The sequence below is a fragment of the Corvus kubaryi genome, unplaced genomic scaffold (genome assembly GCF_017639235.1).
Source record: "Corvus kubaryi isolate FWS band 111438036 unplaced genomic scaffold, C.kubaryi_AGA036_p1.0 37352, whole genome shotgun sequence".
Classification (NCBI taxonomy): Eukaryota; Metazoa; Chordata; class Aves; order Passeriformes; family Corvidae; genus Corvus; species Corvus kubaryi.
Genome location: NW_024581114.1, coordinates 2824171 through 2840671, shown reverse-complemented (window position 1 = coordinate 2840671; position 16501 = coordinate 2824171). Strand labels below are relative to the sequence as shown.

The 16501-nt window shown below is 46.9% G+C and overlaps 1 protein-coding gene across 6 annotated transcripts in view; it reads left to right on the top strand.

Moving 5' to 3' along the window:
* RERE (arginine-glutamic acid dipeptide repeats) overlaps positions 1-16501 on the top strand; it is a 177439-nt gene that overhangs the window by 99372 nt on the left and 61566 nt on the right. For all 6 annotated transcript variants that reach the window (XM_042032151.1, XM_042032150.1, XM_042032147.1 and 3 more), the window contains 3 exons: positions 7267-7315; positions 11241-11365; positions 12143-12242. In XM_042032151.1, the coding sequence (XP_041888085.1) occupies positions 7267-7315; positions 11241-11365; positions 12143-12242 (274 nt within the window). The remainder of the gene's footprint in view (positions 1-7266; positions 7316-11240; positions 11366-12142; positions 12243-16501) is intronic.

The window sequence follows — 16501 nt, the reverse complement described above, 5'->3', positions numbered from 1 at the left end:
AAACCATGGTGATTTTTGCTGTTGTTCGTCACTTCTGCAATGTTTATGAGATCATTTCATTGCTGTTGCATGTTCCTCAGAGCCCTGCCAGCACGGCAGCAGCTGCTCCCGGAGCAGGAGGGCACTGCCAGGGGCTCTGCCTGCCGAGGGGGGCACGGGGAGAAACGCTGCAGCGGGGTGGGTTTGGGGGGGTTTTTGGGATTTCAGTGGAGCTGTGTGCATGCAGGTCTGGGCAGCTGCAGAGCCTCCCTGCCGGCGCTGCAGGAGTGCAATCAGGGGATGTTTGGGCCTGTTTGGGTGATGCGAGAGGAGGGTCGTGCATCTGCAGCCATTGGTTGGTCCGAGGATGGGTGGTTCTCCCGGTGATGGAGGGCACTGATCCCGCTGACACTTGCCCAGGTGTGAAGGAGAAGAAGCTGCTGTGGCTGTGTTTGCTGTCAGCCACACGCAGATAACGCTGGTGCATCTGAAGCGCAGCAGTGCTGCCTTGTGCAGGAGAGCAGCTCAGGGAGAGCTGTGCAGGCAGCACCTCAGAGGCTCGCCAGGCTGGCAAACACGGGGTTGGGCTGGTGGAGTAAAGTGCAGGGCTTGGGCTCTGAGGTCCTTGTGGGACAGCCAGCGGTGTCACTGCTAAGTATAAATGGGTCCGAGAGGACTCGGGTGTGCTGGTGGAGCAAACACGGTTGTGCAGCCTGTTCTCATTCACAGGGCTCTCTCTGTCCTTGTGCAGAGCGGGGCTGTCCTGCCCTGGTCCTGCAGAGCTCACCCCTCACCCTGGGCTCTGGGGCTGGGGAGATGCTTCAGTCAGGGGAACTTGTTTGGGAGTTCCTGCAGTGTTTGGGTTGAAAGGGGACAGGACTGTGTGTGCTGCTCCCAGTGACATCTCTGGAACTCTGTAGCAGGAGGTTGGCCCTTAGCCCTGCACACATTGTCACTCACCTGGCAGGGGCTGTGTCACTGGGGAGAGACAGCGACTTCTCACATGGGCACAGAGTGACAGGACAAGGGGGAGCAGCTTTAGACTAACAGAGCACAGAATGAGATGAGAAATTAAGAAATCCTGTATTGTGAGGGTGGTGAGGCCCTGGTACAGGGTGCCCAGAGCACCCTGTGGCTGCCCCATCCCTGGCAGTGTCCAAGGCCAGGTTGGACGGGGCTTGGAGCAACCTGGGATAGTAGAAGGTGTCCCTGCCCATGGCAGGGGGTGGAACAAGGTGGTCTTTAAGGTCCCTTTGAACCCAACCCAGCCTGTGATTCTTGTCAGAAGCTGAGGAATGAGTGATGAATAAACCTGCAGAATTCTGCCCGTGTCAGTGCCATGTCCATGTCTGTATCCTACCCCAAGTGTCATTCCCTTATCCATTTCCTTTTATACCTCCAGAGCATAAAAAAAATCAAAACCACCTATTTCATGTGAATCACTGGTCACTTTTGCCATTGGCTGAAGCAAGTCCTGCTAATGATGACAGAGCTCAGTTCCCTTGAGCTTCAGTCTGGCTGGATCACCTCTTAGTTTAGAGAGGAGTCTCCATGGGCCTGAGCTTTGGACACATTCTTATTCCTAATAAAGGAGCTACTTGAATATGTGCAGGAATCCATCAGTGCTCTGCAGGAATACAGGGATATGGCAGCTTAACTCGTGTCTTTAACATTGGTTTTAAATGTTCACTTCTAGGCTGAAGAGAAGGGGTTGGGCAGCCAGTTTATAACCAAGCAGCTCCTCAGGTTTGTGTGCTCCTCAGGTGCACAGGGCTGTACACTTGGGTTTAAAAAAAAAAAGCAACAACACAAATAGAAACCCAGCCTCCCTGCTCTCCCCCCAGCCAGAGAAAACCCCTAAAACCCACAGCCCTCCCCCAGAAAAAGCAACCCAAGGAAAGCCTGGCTGGCAGTCGGATGAGGCTGTGAGGTGTCTTGGTGCTGGCAGTGCTCTGAACTGCCCCATCCTCCTTGGTCAGCCTGGAGCTGTGCTCCTGCAGTTGTTCCTAACGGAGAGTTTTGTCCTGGCTGGGTGCCCAGCAGATTCTCCCAGTTCAGGCAGTGCTGGTAGGTGGTCTGGTGAGTTAATGCCACTCCAAACAGCTGTTAGAAATTGCAGATATATCATGGGAAGTGCTTGAATATTGTCCTTCAGATGAAGAACAGTCTCTTCCCTTTGTTCTGCCTTCATTTCAGCTTTTTTTTCCAGGCATAAATCAGTAAGATTACCTCTTTCCCCTTCCTTCCAATTCTTTAGGATGTAATTTGTTTTAATTAGAGCTTGTTTCCAGGTGTATGGTGGAACTAGGGATACCTTCCAGCTCCTTTCATGCTTCCCATTCTTCATGCTTATCACCTCTAACACGAGCTGTTGCTTCTCCTCGTGTTTGCTATTCAGGAAGCTGGAGACTTGTGTTGTCAAGCAAGTTCAGAGCCCCAGAGGTTGATTATTGTCTCTGATCTGATGAAGCTTTATGGAAGAGTTCCCTGCTGTGCTGCTGCCCAGTTCCACTGTCCTGCACAGGAACTGGGGCTGTGCTGGAGCAGTGGTGCTGCTGTGGTGTTCAGTCTGGTTTGGCAGTGAATATTTGCTCTGGGAAGTGCAAAGGCACTGCCTGGCCATTTTAGAAACTGTACAGGACAAACACTTAAACAGCATTATTTCATGCTGGATTCATTTGCACATTTACTCACCAGTGTAAATGCTGCTTGTAAACAACACTCCAGTTCTGTTAAAATCGTGTGTAACCAGATAAAAACCTTTGCATTTTGCAATGGTTCCCAGCAATTCATTTTTCTGAACTTATGATCAAAATGCTGGTGTCTTCCTTAGCTGGAGGTAAACAAGTGTTAGAGAGGTGCTCCATGGCACCTGCCAGCAAAATGTTCCCCACACAGGTAATTCCTGCGTGGAGAGAGCACTTCCTTCCTTTGCAGTAACCTGGCTGAATGATTGTCACCTCCATCCCACCTTCTGGGGCACACTGAGAACTCTCTATAGGTTGTTTTATTCCTCCTCTATAAACACGATGAAAAACTAACGTTATCTTGAAAAAGCTTTTCCTGTCTGACTCGAACTTGTGCAAGCACTTCCTTCTGCAGACAGCAGCAGGGCAGCCTCCACGTCCTTCCCGTGGTGCCCCTGCAGTCAGGAGCAGGCTGGAGCTTGCTCTGGAGGTACAGGAGTTGGTACATGTTTATTCATTCCTGCTTTGGAGTGAGCAAGCGCTGAGAACCTTCCCTCACAAGTTCATTTGCCTGAAATACAGGTTGGATTTTTCGCCCAGAACACAAAATTACTTCAGCTTTTTTTTAAAAATCATAACACACCGTTAAAATGGGTTTTAAATGAAGCTTATAGTTACGAGGGGAAAGAATATTTTCTGAGCATTAGATACTATTTCTATAAAATTAATTTAAAAATCTTGCTTAAAGAATGAAGGTTTAAGACACAGGTGAAGTCAGGGAACTTGTTCCTCTGAGGTATTTAACTCAGGTTTGTGGTAGTTGTGCGATTTTTTTTTTGGTTAAAGGTTGAGTAGCCTGAACGTGCTTGTCCCTTTTACATTTTGAAGTGTGCAGTGTATGAACATGAAATGCATAAGATAATTTTGGGTTAAAATTAAGGATGCACTTGGCTCAATATCCTGCCTTCCAACAGTGACCATAAGCAGATGCTCTTGGCTGCAGTGCCAGTCACTTTCAGGCCCTGATAAACTGGTTTTTAATCTGCTGAAGTTGGAGTGATTTTGTTCTCTCCTGTTTTGTCCCTCTAGAAATGGAACAAAATGATCCTTGCCAGATGTTTTTAGAACTGCCTCTGAAGAGCAGGGGTCTTTCATATTTGAATTAAAGGACTTTTTTAAAAAACCCTTCTCTTGAGACTTTCTTGGGAGTTTCTGTTAATTTTACAGAAGTCACAAGTATCTAAGAATTGCTTTACTGTGTGACACTCTCAGTGGATGTAGCTGATTATCTGGCCATTAATAATGGCTGGTAATCAGTGTAAAGTGTATGACTGCAGTTTATTCTACAATGCATGTGTCTAACATGGGCTTGGTTTTATTTAGTAAAGCCGTTGATGTTGATACCAGGCTTCATAAATAACCCCAAATCTTGTAAGATTCCTTGTTCAGTGCTACAGCTTGTTATTGCTTATTAAAAACAAACCTACAACCCAACCCCCTCCATATCCTGGCTTTAAGATGTCTTTCCTCTTTTAATCTTTGGTTGTATAGAAATAATGACCTTCTCCAGCTATTTTTGGGCACTTCCTTAGCCAATGGCCTGTCCTCACACAGGCATGGCTGAAAGCCCAGCGACCCCTGTCCTGGTGCCATCTCTGGTGCCAGTTCCACAGCCCTGACCCTGCTCCAGCTGCATTCCAGGCTGCTGGGAGCTGGTCAGGCTGAGGGCACTTCAGTGTGATGGTTGAAACTTCCTCTGCACGTGAAGTTTGTGTCACTGATGTGCCCATGCCACACCAGGCCATGGGTTTTAGCAAGTTGGCTTTGAAAACCCTTTCTGGAGAGCTCTGAAGAGAATCAGAAACACAGTTTGAGAGGAGGTTTGTGGCTGAGTCAACTGGTTGGTTTGAAAACCTTCTTCTGTTGGAGCATCCCTCTCATTTAATTAGGGATCACCTCAATCTGCAGAATCAGGGATGATGATGCCCGGGGTGGTTACGTGGGTAGCACAGAATGTTGTCCTGTGTGTGATGTTTGGGTTCTGGTTTTGATTTTGGGGTTTTGTTGTGGGCTGGTTTTTTAAACTTAATGGTAGCACTGTGTTATTTCCATGGGTTTTGAGCTGTTGCTGGCTGGCAGAAGCTGTCTGAGAGCCAGTGGGAGCGCAGCATGTGGGGAGAGCATTGAGGGCACGGTGACCACAGCAGGACAAATAAACCCTGGCTGCTGCTGGGTGCAAGGAGCTGCACAAGAGCAGAGCTGGTTCCATGGTGCTGCAGCAGTGCCACCTCCCTCAGCCCCGTGCCAGCCCGTGTGAAAAATGTGCCGCCACTGCAGAGCAAGTCTCTTGCTGAACTCCGGCAGTAAAAAGGGAAACATGAAAGGAGCAATTGCATCATTTCTGAGATCCCACCTTGTCAGGTGATCCCTGACCCCAAAGGGCCACTGGGGCATCCAGCCCGTGTGGTCCCATCAGAAGCCTGCCAGCCTCCCGGCAAAGACCTTCCCTGGACGTGCTGGGCAAGAACGGGCTGGGATTCACAGCAAGGACAGGGCAGGGCTGTGCAGAAATCCCCAAATGCCTTTTGCCGTTGCCTCCAGCCTCAGGAGAGTTCTGCTGTGAATTCCCAGCCTTGGATCCTGCCTGGCTCTGGGCATTGTGTACCAGCGAGTCCTGAGCCCAGGTTATCCCCAGAGCCGTTCTGCTGTGCTGTGGGGCAGCTCTGGTTGCCACGTTCCAGTCCTTCCTGCACTGTGTCTGTGGACAAAGCTGCCAGCTGTGCCAGCCTTGGTGTAACCTGGTGAGTGGTGTGAACATGAGGGCAGGTGACAAACAGAGGGCGAAGCTCGTTTCTGTACTGGAAGTCATGGAGGAGCTGCTGTGCCAGCCTTCCTCCCTCTCTCCTTCTTCCTAGAGCTGGGAAATGAGAGCTCTGCACCAGCCTGTGCTGCCTCAGCCCCTGCTCGTCCTCACCTCTGAACTGTTTTGTCTCAGTGGTGCTGCCTTTGGCCTTGAACCTCCAACCTCCCTTGTTGCTTCAGAGCGGAGAGGACAAAGCTGCATTGAGCTGAACATCCTCTCTCCTCTCCTGGAGCTGTGTGGAACAAGGCTCTGTGGATCAGAGCGTGCTGCTTTGCCCTGCTCTGCCACAGAAGCCTCCTGCCTTTTTGATATTCCGGCGCTGGCTCCCAGCTCCTTTCTGACCAGCCCCTGTTTACTTTGCAGAACACAACGTTGCCATGGCAACAGGTTACTTTTCAAAGGGAACATCTTGTCATTATATTTAATCCACTGCAGCTGAGGAGGACTGAAATATTAAGTTGTTGTTGCTATGGATACTGCTTTGTTACAGCAGTTTCTTTTGTGTCACATTTCATATACAGTGTTGGCTCCTTTTTTCCCTTTCCCATCGAATAAACACAGGATGCCATTCCATTCTTATTGTAATTGCTCTCACCAATATGATTTAGCTTCAAATCTGCAGTGCATTTTATTTTCCATAGCAAGAATTTTTCTTTCCATTTGAAACCCATTCCTGGGGATGTGGAAACAGTAAAATTATGGAGCAGATCGTGTGCCCTTGAGGAGCCAGGGGCTTTGTGCCCTTTTAAAATCCCAGTGGGATGTTGAGCAGCCTGCCAGAGCTTCCTGCACGGCAGCTCAACTCAGCCCTCACCTTCTAGGCAGGGAGCACCTTGAGGTGTGAATATGCTCAGGAAATGGTGATGGGGTGATGGAAAGGCACAGAAATATTTCTGCTCATGCTTAATGAGGAATGGTTGGAGAGCCCCACTGAGTTCCCACAGAAAGCGTTGGGAGTAGAAGTCCCATCCCAAACTTTGCTTTTAACTTTGCAATTACAGGGTGCTCCTTAAATGGCTTATTTATCATATTCAATGTGGTGCAGCTGAAGAAATTGGGGGATATTTGGTTCTTCCCATCTGAGCTGAAACCAGCCCAGTGTTCAGTGTGGGTGCAGACCCTGCTGGTGCAGCCTCCGCTGGTGCAGGGCTGGGTGCAGCTGCAGACGCTGCACAGGAATGTTGTGAGCTTCACTTACACTGATGAGTAGGGATGTGCATGGCCTTAAAATGAATTCTGGGAGGAAAGGAAGAGCATCAGCATTTTCTGTTGTCAGCTTTCCCTTTGCTCCTCACAGGGAAGAATTCTGACACCTTGTAGCTGAAAAAACGTAACCTGGTATTTAATGTATGACTTTGTAAATAGAAAATTGATTTCCTAGTTCAGTCATTTCCTTGCATAACCTGAAAACAAGAAAACAGTGTCAGGTTGTCTTGCAAAAATATGCATTGGGGGAAAACATTTTGATGTGTTCTCATTGTTTTCTGGAGGCTTTTGGCTCATATTTGGAGTGGATTTGTTTCCTAGGAGAGTAGCACTGTCCCAGCCCTTGCCAAGGGATACCTTCCACAGACCAGGTTACTCGACACACCTGAGTATCCCCTCTTGTTTTCTTAATAGTGTGTTTTTTTTGCTTCTGTGCCATTTGCATTGGAAATGCAGTGACAAAAAAGAATATGACCCTGAATTTCATTAATTGCAGTTCTTTCTCATTGCTGTTTTTTCTTTGTATCTTAGGAGGCTAAACAGTACCCAAGGTGAAATCAGAGTTGGACCCAGCCACCAGGTAAGGAGTTTTGTTCGCATTCCAATATCCAGAGATGCTTTTGCCTCTTGGTCTGTTCAGATGACAGTTGCTTGAAGTTGCATGTGTTCAGATACAGTGGGGTTTTTTAGAATCATCTTTAGATAACTCACTTTAGAGAGTTCTCACTTACTGAGATTTTTCTGTGTCAGATGTTGATATGTTGATTTTTAGTAGCAGAAGTGCTATTGGGTTAATTCTTGAATAAGATTGGAGGAATATGAGTAACTGCTGGAAGTTAAAAAAGTGCTTTAAGTCATTTGGATTGTTAAAATAGAAATTGAGAAAGCTGCTGAATACACTGGGAAGCAGAATAAGGTTAAGACTCTAGATGTTCCTGGTATGTTAATTCTAATTTGAGAGAAATCCTTCATAAGCATTGGAAATAATCTGTTCTTACAGGGTATTAACATACAGCTTGCTCTGGTTCATAGGGCCAGATCTGTCACTGGGAACTGAGGCCTCTCCTTTTCCTCAGGAATTGGCTTTGTAGTGTCCAAGTGCTGGATTTTTGCATCCAAGTGATGAATATTCATTCAGACCCTCTTCAAAATCTTGTTTAAGAACTAGTGAAAGTAAATATTTATGGAACCCGATGTCACATTCTTAAGGATGTTTTGCCTTCAGAGGAAAAAAGTCCTTGGCAATTAAACCTGTAGTGTTCTTTTCAGTAGTCATAACAAGAGTGCTGTAAATGATACCTTCAAAACAACTTTCATCTCAAATTGTCATCTAATATTTTGGCAGGCATTAGTCACCCTGCTCTAAGGTATAATTACCACATGCGTTTATGGATGGGGAGAAAAAGGAGGAAGAAGGTCCATTGATTTAGAATACTGTTAATTCTTACTTGCTTCATGCTCTAGATTTCCATTGTTCTCTCACTCATCCTTGTTTCTGACAAATGTCATCACCGAGAGGATTTTCCCAGCCTGTTCCTTAGTGTGAGGTGTTGTGTTTGGGCACAGGAGGGCTTGGTTGTAGCTGTGCAGGAGTCAGACTGAGGCTGGTGTTTGCTGCTCCCTGCTCTGCCTGACCCACCCTGGGGAAGGTGTGGGAGGGTGTAGTGGTTTGGTCCAAAATACTCATTACTGTTTATCTGCTGTGAGATAAGAATTAGGAGAAATGCAAAACAGGCACCAAACTTGAAAGAATATGAAGAAGTTTATTAACAGACCTAAAAGAAGAAAAAAATTATACCACCTTCAGAACTCTCCTCCTCCCCCCACCTTCCTCCCTTCTCCCACTGACAATGTGAAAAGACAACCCTTAAGATGTTCAGTCTGTTTACCACTTCCATAATAACCTTGTTCAGTCCATTTAGAAAGAGAAGTCTCTTCTTGCTCATGCTATGAAAACATTATCACAACGAGACAGCCGCCCACTTCCAAATATTGTTCAGTCCATTTAGGAAGAGGAGTCTCTGCCTGCGTGTGAGTCCTTTCCCCCGACTTGCAGCTTTTCCCGCAACTGCTTTCGAGGGTCCACTCTTGAAGTTTTTTGGGGTACAATTTTAAGGTTGAGCCGTTCAGAAACAAAAACAGAGGCCCTTCTCCTTCCCTGGGAGCAAAGGGTCTTCATCATCTTCATCTTTAGGACTATCTCTGGGAGCATCTCTAGGAACTGAGGTTTTCTCCTTTCCCATTTGGAGCAAAAGTCCTCATCTGGTTCATCTCTACGGACTGAGGTTTTCTCCTTTCCCGTTTGGAGCAAAAGTCCTCATCTGGTTCATCTCTCCCTGTCCAAACTTCTCATGAAATTACAGCTGCGTCAGCATCTGCCTATCTCAGCGCAGGTGCTTTTGCTCACGAGTTGAACACTCCACCCCCCATATCTTCATGAAATTACAACAGGATACTCTGATATATCATAGCTTCACAACAGAATTTCAGCTTTAAGCATCTCCTCTCTCTCTTCCCTCAGGTTTTCAGCTCTTCACAGCAATAAAAGGGTTAATCTCACCTCGGCCTTGCAGCTTTGCAGCTGGAATGTTGAATTTTTCTTATCGCAGTGGAGAGGGGGGAGAGCCGAGCCGCTCCGGCTGCCCACGGCAAGGCAGTGGGGGGGGGGTTCCATGGCTGGAACAGGTCCATGGCTTCAGGATGGCCGTGGCCCGGCCCGGCCTGGCCCAGGCAGGGCCTGGCCGGGCCCGCTGGCCCCCACACGGGGCCTGCAGCCACTTGTCCCAGCGCCGGAAACGAGAGAGAGCTTGGAGGGGGAGTTTGCCTATTCTTAAATGTGGATCACAGAGGTGATCACAACTTTAAGTGGCTTAGAGAATTGTCCATATTCAAACTGGCCAGCTGATAGGTTCTATCAGTTCCCAGAGGAAACTGTAAGCACCCCTTAGCAAGGACGTCCCTTCCGGGACTGTGCTTGCTAACCTATGACAGAGGGGTCTCTGCCTGCGGGGCTGTGCTGGTCAGGGGACAGATGTGGGCACTCCTCACCCCCCTCAGTGAGCACAAGGTGAAAGCAGCAGAATGCAGAGGTCCCAGCAGTGGTTTCTGACGACTCAGGTCAGCTGTGCACGGTACAGGTGGCAGAGGCTGCTGGCTGGGGTTTTCCTCAGTGCGCAGATCCGCCGCGTTTCTGCCTGTGGCACCACAGCACGAGGGACACGAGTGGGCACAGACCCTCTGCAGGACTGCAGAATTCTCAGAATTCACCTTGCAGGGGGAGAACACTGGGTCTCTGCTGAACGTTCTCCTGGGACAACTTCTGGCTACAAATAACAACCAGGGAGGTTTGGAGTCCCCACCCCTGGACGTGGCACTCAGTGCTCTGGGCTGGGGTCAGGGTGGGGATGAGTCACAGCTTGGACTTGATCGTCTTGGAGATCTTCTCCAGCCTCAGTGATTCTGCGATGAAGAGGAAGCTGCTCCTGGGAGTAGTTGCAGTAATTAAGCATTTTCCAAAGGTACAGGAGGCTGAACATGGCCTTGTGCAGCCCCCTGGTTGCTGGAGTGCCTTGCTCTCACAGAAATCCCAGTGCTGGCTTATCCCTTTCCAGAAGAGAAGTTTAATGACATATCCATTTTCCCAGGCAAGAAGTAAAATAAAGTACAGATTAAAGAGCAGAACATGAAAGACATCTGAACCTGTGACTTGTAATTACTGGTTATGTATAAATGTTGCCTCTCAAATACGTTTAGCGTTGTAAGTATAGGAGGTAATTATAGGGCTTAAAAGCTGTTTCTGAAGAGGCTCTCAGCTATCTCATCTCAGAGCAGTAGATCACTAAAGATGCTAATTGGGTCTCTGGATAGAGTGTAATACTTATTTAGAGGCAGGGTTCATTTCGCTGAGCTATCTCCCCTTTCAGGAAATGTCTTTGTTTCTCTTTACAGTTCTAATGATTTACTGAGCATTTAATTTTAAACTTGGTGTCAAATGTGTAGGGTTTCTTGCTGATTTAAAATAGGACACGTATGGTAACTACCTTCTTGCCTTCCTTCATATGAGAGTGTCCTGTGAGGGTTTCAGCCTGGCAGGCAGCAGTTAGATCAGCACCCTTGTGACAAATGCTGTGTCTGAGGGGGAATTGTCCATCAGCTCTGGACTTCCAAACCATGCGGGCTGTGCAGTATGAAATGCTTTCCTTTCAAGCTCTGCTGTTTCTGTGTACAGAAAGGCTTCACAGGCATTGGGCTGAGGTGGTGTTAGCCCTGAATAATTGTCAGGAAAATCGCTGTCCTTCTGAAGAAGGAGTGCTGGATAAAGGGAATGGGTTGGGGCTTGATGCCTCAGTGTCCTCAGAGTTCTGAAACTTGGAACAAATCCCTTCACCACCTGTTGCCTGAACATCTTCCATCTACCAGATCATACTATTCCAGAGAATTTATGAACCTGTGTATCCTCCTGACATTAAGAACAACTGCCATGTCTGTATGAACTCGTTTTCCAGGCCAAGCTCCCTGACCTGCAGCCGTTCCCTTCCCCGGACGGGGACACGGTGACACAGCACGAGGAACTCGTGTGGATGCCAGGAGTCAACGACTGTGACTTGCTGATGTACCTCAGGGCAGCCAGGTGAGTTCAGCCACCATCCTGCTGTGCCTGTGGCCTGCTGGGGTGGGAATGTGCAGGGTTGTGGGTGCCAGTGGCATCAGCTGAGATGTTCAGTTTGAGACAAGAATGCTCAGATTTGGGCCAGCACAGCATCTTCCCATCATCTGTGGCTCTGGAGTTAAAATGCAAGGCCAGCAGAGTGTGCTGGCATGGAGTGCTGTGGGATGGGTGACAAAGGAGGAACTGCTCCAGGTGAAGCAGCTGGTTCAGCAGAGGATCCCATCAGGGAATCCCACTGGGAGCTCCAGTTTGCATTTCAGTTCCTCCCTGATTTGCCTGGTGGGTTCAGCAAACTGAAGTTGGTGGGCTTCACAGTAATTCAGAGTCTCAGTAAATTACTTGTAGCTTGCAAGAATTCAGAGGCTGGGGAATCTGCAATTTCAGTCAGTTTTCTGACATAATAAAACCAAGACGACAGCACAGAGTTTGCTGTCTCTGCTGAGACTCTCTTCTCCTGTCTGCAGGTTTCATCTTCTGTAATCCTGATCAGGCTCTGCTCCTATGGCAGTGCAGACTTTTAACTGATGAAAGCAAATTAGATTGGATTTTAATGCTGGATTTGTTCCATGTGCTGAGGGGACTCAGCTCTGCAGTTTTGTGCTGCTTTGCTGTCCTTGTTCCATAGTGTTGCAAGGCCCTAAAATTCATGATTTAAGGTGTAAATGCAGTATTTGTGTGTTGCACGATGTGTGCATCCAGCAGCAGCTGAGGAATTGACCCCTTTCCCCTCCCCTGCAGGAGCATGGCAGCCTTTGCAGGGATGTGTGACGGGGGATCCACCGAGGATGGATGTGTGGCTGCCTCCCGGGACGACACCACCCTCAACGCCCTCAACACAGTAAGTGATCCCCGTGGGCAAGAGCAGCCTTCCTGCCATCCCTGGGCCACCTAAAGCAGGGAGTGCCTCAGATGTTTAGCATGTAAGCCAGATTTTGGGGTCACGTTTTTTGGTAGTACCTTCCTTTCAAATCCCAACTGAATTTCCTAATCCTGACCTGCAGAAGTTCAGTGATGACCTCGTGGGTGGTGCCTTGAAGGTGACCCCAGTGAGTGTTTTTGGGAGGCTGCTCAGTTCAGGGCCACCAGCTGGAATTGTGATTTGCTCAGCTGCCCCTGGCCTGGCTCCTGGGCCTTCCATTCAGCCCAGCTAGTCTGGAGTTCTAACTGGAGTTAAAATGCCTGCATTCTTCACAGGGAAAATGTTCCTTGTGTTCCTTTCCCTTGGGATGGAGGCCACCTGACGCTGGTGCTGCACCACTCTGCAGTTGGCTGATTTGTTCCCTGACATCCTTCTCAGAGACTCAAATTTCTGTTAAGGTCAATAATGACTAAAGAGGTTTTGGAATTGGAATTTCTCTCCCCTTATCTATAATAAAAGCCTAATGCAGAAAATTCATTTAACTTCACTGCTTCTCTATCTACTTTAATTACTCCCTTTAATCGCTTGGCAGCCTGAGGAATCTGCAGTTGCACTTGTAGAGTTCTTGCTTCTGAAATTAGATTAGTCCCAAAATACTTGGGTTTGTTCTTCTGATTCTTTTCTCTTTGTGTTTCTAGTGCATGTCTATTTTAGAAAATGCTTTCCTTGTCCACTTTGAATTTTTCTAGAAAAGAGTTTCCTTATAAATAATAGTTCTGTCAGGGATATTTTAAGAAACTTTGACTTATTTCTGGAAACCTGCTTGTTTAACTTTAAACAGTTTAGATAGGTCACTTGTTGTCCTGACAAAATGGTACCTTTTTTATCTTTCAGTTCACCACCTATTTAAAACAGATCAGATTTATCTGATAAATGATTTGTGAGCCTCTTAACCTGCACTAAGTTGTGTCTTTGTTTAGAAATTATCATATGCAACCCAGAAGATTAATGTAAAAGAAAATGGTGTGGTATGATTTCTTATTATGGAAATCCAATAAACTTTGGAGGAGCACTTCACATAAATCAGTCTTGACAAGCTCCTTTGCTGCTGTTTTATTTATGTAATAACAGGTGCTGTAAGCCCCCAGAACGATTTATTGTTAATTATGCCAGATAGAAATGAAGATCATGGAGGCACAATGCAACATACAGACATCACATACATGTATTTATTTATATCTCAGCTCAATGAAAGGATTATTCACTCAACATTCCAGGTGAATTCCAGCTCCTGTTCCTTTGTTTGGCTGTTGAGGTTTGCTGCCACATTTGTCACTGTAACCCTTAGGAAGGAAATAAAGTTTTCATTTGGAGTTTGCTGCCCTCCTGATGGGTGCTGGTGTCAGACTGGGAGGGCTGGAGGAGGGCACAGCAGCTCCTGCAAGTCTTTCACCACAATAATGGTGAAAAAATTATCCCAGAAAGCTCATCCTGCTCTGTGGGGGGAAGGTGATGCCAGATCTGACAATCCAGGGAAGGATGGAACAAGGTGAATATTCAACACGAACCTTGTAGCTGCTGCTGGCAGTGCTGAGGAGGGAGAGCTGGGGGAAATCCTGGAGTAGTTCCTTCCCTTCCCTCCTTCCCTCCTCTTTGCCCTCCAGACTCTGATTTAGCATCAGATGTGGTTTAAGATCCTTTCTGTGTCCATACCAATGCAAAGCCAGAAACTCATGACCTCTTTTATCCTTTTGACCTGTGCCTGCTGGTCAGAGGTTCTGCAGTGCTGTTCCCAGAGATCCCAGGTCAAGCAGGAGTTAATTTCCTCCTTTGTGCTCAGATTTGACGGAGTTGCAGAGGAATCATTCATTCCCAGTGGTCAGCCTTGCCTGGTGTTCTGCGAAACAGCAAACCCTGGAACAGACACTGAGGCTGGCAGGGTGCAAACTCAGTGTGGAACACGAATCTCTGAGGTTTTGGTCATGGTTTTGCTGGGGAAATCAGAGCCAGCCACTCTATTTATCCTCATAAGGTGAAAAAATAGCACCACTTAAGCTGGTGTAGTACTACATGGAGGAGAGACCAAACAATGATATGCTAATATTGTGTAAATCTCTCTTTACTAATAGTGTTGTTGTGCCTTCTCATAACTCTGCTGCATGGGAACGTGTCATTATGAGTGACAAACATGACAGTGTAATCTCAGTGCAAGGAAATTCAGTTCTAACTAAGATGTCACCCAGACAAATTACTCCCTGTTTTAACTTGCCCTTAGACCAGATTTTCTTGTTCATTAACTACAGACAAGGTTGAAAGCATAAAAAAATTATTTAAATATATGTTAGCATTTCTTCTTATTACTAGTTTTGCTTCTGGATGAGTGTTAATGAGCAGCTGCTCTGCTGGTTCACACGAGGTAGGGCAGCACTGCAGGCCAGGCTCCCTGCCCGGGCCTGTCAGGGGCTGGAGCCACCTCTGTGCAGGAGACAATTCTGCCACTTGGGATTTCCACTCATCCTCATCCTCGCTCTCAGGGGAGAAACTTCAGCACTTTATTTGTAAGATGAGTCAGGAAGTCTTTTTTACAGAAACTGTTGAAACAGGCAGATAAAAAAGGGCCAAAACCAACTGCCGTGATTGCTTCTAAAATTTTTGGGGAATATGGAAAATACTCCTGTTTCTTGAAAGGTTTTTTTTAAAGTGCTGTTGTAAGTTTTGCAGGTAATTGGCAAGTTCTGGCCCTGGCTGTGTGTGGAGCACTGGCCATGCCTGCATTGCCCCACAGCTGTTCTGCAGCTGCATTTTGGGCTGTTTGGCAGCTCCCTGGCAGTGCCAGTGCAAAGTGGCTGCATCACAAATACCAGGCTTCTTAATCTTCATCAGCAGCATCGCTATATAGGTGCTTAAAATAGATTAGAACTCGGGGGGAAGAGATGGAAGTTGGAGGTTTTTTTATTTGATTTTGTCTGATACCCAAGTAATACCCTAAAGGGCACTTGGGGCTCTTGTCTTGGTGGGTTTTAGAAATGGTTGATAAAAATTAAAAGGAGCATTTTCCATTTTCATAGCAGGGCAAGGATGTCCGTAGCTATAAAGAATATCCACAGCCCACTGAAATTTGTCAGCTCTGCTACTGAAAGAAGTGGCCTGAATTACATTTTGTATTAAATTGGGTGTTGGGTTGGAGTTATTACACCCAAAGATGGAGCTGCTCAGGCCACATGACAGCAATCCCCCATCCTGCTTCTCATTTTCCTTGTCTTTGTCCTTCTCCCTCATCTTGGGATGTGATTTGTCCAGAACAAGTCATCATCCCATGGAAGAGCCAGCTCTGGAACCTGGAGAACTCTGGAATTCCAGTGATGTCCTACCGGTGCTGGACATGCTGCAGCCCCATAAAAGTGGGTTTGGCTGAATGATCCCTTCTGCTTTAAGGTCCAACCCAAACCAGGCTGGGATTCGGTAATTTTGAAGCGGTTCAGTAAAACTCTCATGAGATGGCAGCAATTTTGCCTTGGAGAAAAAGGCTCTGGGATCTCACTGTTCTTAATGGATTGCAATTATTTTATCCTGAGTCCTGGATGCAACCTCACTGAGCTGGGCTTTTCAAGGGAGGTCATAATGGCTGTAATTGCCAACGGAAGCCTTGCTGGAGCAGGAGCTGCCAGATGCAATGCCACTCTGCTCTAAAAAGGTCACAGGAAAGGGACATTTAAATTAAGTTATAAATTACAATTGAAGAACAATATTTTGATGAGCAAGCCCAGAGATGTCAGAGCTGCAAGATGTAATTCATGGGTTCATTACAGACTGGAGGTGCCTGACAGCTGAGCCATGCCAAAAGAGAATTTATTTGCAGCATCACCCAGACAGAAATGGCATCTCTGCTCAGGGGCTGGAGTAGGAACTGGGAACCTTGTGGGAATGGGCAGACTTGATCGTAAAATCCCTTCCCTGGGACCTGGCTTTCTTTAATAGCAATATAAAGGAGGCTTTTGGACATGTGCACATTCAGACTTTTTCTTTAATCCTGTCCAGTGATGCAGAAGTTGCTGTATTTTCTGTTTTAAGGTGCATTTGTGGTGGTTCCCTTTGTTGCAGTTGTTCATAGATAAAATGTCACGGTGGTGCTAAATTTGGATGGCAGAGTTAATGCTAAAAATGGAGATTCTCTGGCTGACTGGACAATGATCCAGTGTTGTAGAAATACCTGGAGAAGTTAAAGCAGAAGTTAATGA